Source organism: Haplochromis burtoni, unplaced genomic scaffold, assembly GCF_018398535.1.
Source record: "Haplochromis burtoni strain Fernald_Lab_line unplaced genomic scaffold, NCSU_Asbu1 Contig_3627, whole genome shotgun sequence".
Taxonomy (NCBI): Eukaryota; Metazoa; Chordata; class Actinopteri; order Cichliformes; family Cichlidae; genus Haplochromis; species Haplochromis burtoni.
Genome location: NW_024585988.1, coordinates 1,241 through 5,148, shown reverse-complemented (window position 1 = coordinate 5,148; position 3,908 = coordinate 1,241). Strand labels below are relative to the sequence as shown.

The 3,908-nt window shown below is 45.0% G+C and overlaps 1 protein-coding gene across 1 annotated transcript in view; it reads right to left on the bottom strand.

Moving 5' to 3' along the window:
• Positions 1-3,520, bottom strand: part of LOC121813930 — a 4,692-nt gene extending 1,172 nt beyond the window's left edge. The window contains exon 1 of the mRNA XM_042217903.1: positions 2,759-3,520. Within this exon, the coding sequence (XP_042073837.1) occupies positions 2,759-3,464 (706 nt within the window). The 5' untranslated portion in view covers positions 3,465-3,520. The remainder of the gene's footprint in view (positions 1-2,758) is intronic.
• Positions 3,521-3,908: the final 388 nt, after the last annotated feature.

The following is a 3,908-nucleotide window of genomic DNA, read 5'->3' as shown; positions in this document are numbered from 1 at the left end:
CAGTGCTTTAAGTGGGCCGGTACGCGCCGGTACTCAGTACCGCCACTTCTAAATATAGCTCTTGAGAGTACCGCCACCTCTCCATGCGCCCAGAACGTGCTTTTAGCGTACCGGTACTCTCATTTGCACATCTGTTATAATCGTTTGGCTGCGCTGCCGCTTTTCAGAGCGCCCTTCACAAGCACGCTTCCTAATTCGTCCCACCGAGAGCAGAGACTACATTACCCATACACCAATGTGTTTTACAAGTGAAAAGCGCATGCGTCGCTTTTGCCGTTGTCATGTCAACAACTCAACGTGGTCCGGAGAGGGTGTGTAAAACGCGCAAACAGCTGCTCGGTTAAAATACAAAAACAATGAACACTTAATATGCTCTCCTGGCTTCAGACTCTGGCTACGTTCACACTGCAGGTCTTAATGCTCAATTCCGATTTTTTGATCAAATCCGATTTTTTTGTCTGCTCGTTCACACTACAAATAAAATGCGACAGCAAACGCGCTCTAGTGTGAACGCTCAAAGCGGCCCGCATGCGCAAAAGAAGACGTCACACACAACGCGCTCTGTTTAGACCCAGAGCAAACTATATTGTTTGACTGATGGCCCTTAATATAAAGACTTCGGACTTCACGTTTCCCAATTTTTGCTTTAAGTTATTTTGTTATTTACATAATAATGTAGATAACCTAATAATGATCCTTATTGCTGTTTTAGAGGAGCGGTGCTTCAAAGGATAGTTGCAGATTTCTGTCAGAATCTGCAGATTATACAGTACAAATAAAATGTTCACGTTTCTCCAACGTTGTCTTCCCAGCAGTTTCACCGGATGGCCAGGAAGCGTTCGCGATGTCTTCTCGGGCGCTTCTCTGGCGCTGATAATTGGCGTCTGTCTTGTGTCAGTGACGTAAAAGACGGATTTAATGCGACATGACCGTTCACACAGCAGTCGCTTTCTGAAACATCGGATATGTATCGGATTCAGTACCACATACGAAAGTGACCCAGATCGGATTTGAAAATATCGGATTTGTGCCGTTCACACTGTCATACCATGATCGGATATGGGTCGCATAGGGTCAAAAAAATCGGATTTGATGCGCTTTCGCCTGCAGTGTGAACGTAGCCTCTGAGTAGTAAAAGAACAAGGTCAGAATCAGAGGACTCGCTGGCTGACACCCCACCAAGCCAGAATGATATCGCTGCAGGTCAGACGCAAGCTAATGAAAGCTGCACTAGTGCCGCAGCCGCGGACGACGGCACTTTTGGCGACGACGAGGACGAGAATGACACCATTTCTACCGATGACAACAGCCGCGTTAGCGAGCATGAGTGGCCAGAATGTTGGTCCCAAGCACAAGTCCGGTATTTCTCCACAAATTACAAGTGGCTGATCAGCAGAAATCAAAAGTTGGGTTGTAGTGTGTGTAGTCAAGTTTGTGCTCGCGTGGACATGCAGCAAGGGCAGAGAGTGTCGCAGGAGTGGAGTGGGTGCTTAATCTCGTCTTTTGGAAGGGACAAGGCTGCACAACAAAACTCACTACGAAAGAAAATAAAAGAGCACAGAGACTCAATTTATCACAAGAAAGCAGTTGAAATAAAAGAGAAGGCAACACAAAATACAATGCAAAAACACATTGAAGATATGAGAAAGGCTGACTACGCTTCAACTTGCAATGTGTTTAGAACAGCTTATAAGATTGGCAAGCATGGGCGTCCCTTTACAGACATGCCAATAGATGTCCAGTTGCAAGTCTTAAATGGTGTCAAGATGGGCAGAGTTTTGCACTCTAATAACTCATGTGCAAATATACTGGATCACATTGCAGCTGAAATGAAAAAGAAGGTAGTCAATGACATAGTGATGAATGAAAGAAAATTGTGTGTGCTCATTGATGAATCCACTACAATAAGTGGAAAGTCTGTGCTTGTCGTGTGCCTGCGGTCAGCTATTTCCAGTGAAAATCCAGACACAATATTTTTTGAACTGATTGAGCTGCAGGGGACCACAGCAAAGGACATCACTGAAGCACTGTTAGGATGTCTTCATAATAATGGCTTTGACCCTCACTACCTACAGGAACATTTGTTGGCATTTGCTTGTGATGGAGCCTCAGTGATGCTTGGGAGGAAAGCAGGAGTTGCTGCGCAGCTTTGTTCCAAATTCCCTTACCTGTTTGTCTGGCATTGTTCCAATCACAGACTGGAACTGGCAGTTTGTGATGTTTTGAAGGAGGTAGGAGGAATCAACCACTTTAAAATATTCTTAGATCAGCTTTACTCCCTCTACCATGCATCACCAAAAAACCAAAGGGAGTTAACCGAGAGTGCTCACAATGTTGGACAACGTCTCCTTGTGATAGGCCGTGTTTTATCAGTGCGTTGGGTTGCTTCAAGTGAGAGAACAGTGAAAGCAGTATGGGAGAACTACCAAGCTCTGCAGGTACACTTTACAAGTGCTGCTGCTGATACCAGCAGGGACTCAAGAGAGAGCAAAATACAAATTAGTTTATAATTTATTTTATGTACATTTTGTTAAAAAAAAATTTCAATACCTTTTTGCACATTTTATTTATGTTCAGTAGCTCTTTCTAGCTCAAGCAAATCCACAAACTAATAAAATGATTTATTATTTTGTATAAGGTTGTCTGTTGACTGTTGTATATAAAACCCATTCAATATAGTTGTTGTTACCTCAGGGGAGGCGGAAAAAAAATAGAGTACCGGCACCTCTTTTGGGCCACTTAAAGCACTGCTTAGTGCCCCTGCATTTCTTGGCTAAGTGCCCCTTTTTCTTGCAGTTATGGCAGGTACTGTCTTTGAAAACACAGTCCTTGGCAAAGTGTGCCCCCCCACACCGGTAACACTCCAAAAGCTCCCTCGGTTTGCCCCTCACACTCCGAGATACATGATGCACCTCGGTTGAGTGCATATTGTTGTTAGCTTTCCGAATGTCTTTAGTGTTATTAGCTGCCGTTTCTATTGCCTGAGCAATTTCCAAAGCTTTCTTAAAGTCCAGTGTGGGCTCCCCCAACAACCGACGCTGCATGCCATCATCATTTATACCACACACCAACCTGTCGCGGAGCATGTCATCCAGCACGCCTCCAAACTCACAGTGCTCTGATAGCTGTCTCAGCTCCGTCACATACGCAGCCACCGAAACTCCCGGCTTGCGTGAATGAGTGTGGAATTTGAACCGCTGAACAATCACGGAGGGTTTCGGGCAGTGATGATTTTGCACCAACGTCACCAGTTCTTTGAAACTGAAGTCCCCGGGTTTCCGAGGCGTCGTCAGGTTACGTATCAACTTGTAGGTCCTCGCTCCACACGCACTGAGAAGAACTGACCTTTTTTTTCCTTCGTCCGAAATGTCGTTTGCCAAGAAAAAGTGTTCAAGCCTCTCGACATATTCAATCCAGTCGCCGTCTCCCTCGGCAAACTCCGTGAGCGATCCGATCGTAGCCATAGATGCGAAGCGGTAGTCCGACTGCAAAATCCGTAGCAAAAACTCAAAACTGTCCGCGTTCGTCAGGATAAAAATGCTCGGAAACTCAAGTGCCAGTTTTAGGACGTTTACTGACCACTTTTAGAAACAACCACAGCTAGTCGCACACATACAGGAAACTGTCCCACACATAACATTCCGGCAGGGAGAACCCTGAAAATCCTCTGAAGGTTCTGGGGTGCAACGCCCCCAAACATACATTAACAACAACACTGTCTATAACAATAAGAAATGCTTTATTTATCCCGCAAGTTTGAAAATGAGGCTAAATAAGGTGAAAAACATGTCAGTGTAATATATCAAACATGACAGGAAATGGCTTGGATAACTAAAGAGTTGGACAATAATCCTAAAGTCCGTTGAAGCTGGAGATGTTGGAGGGCAGCAGGAGCAGTCAGGGAGATG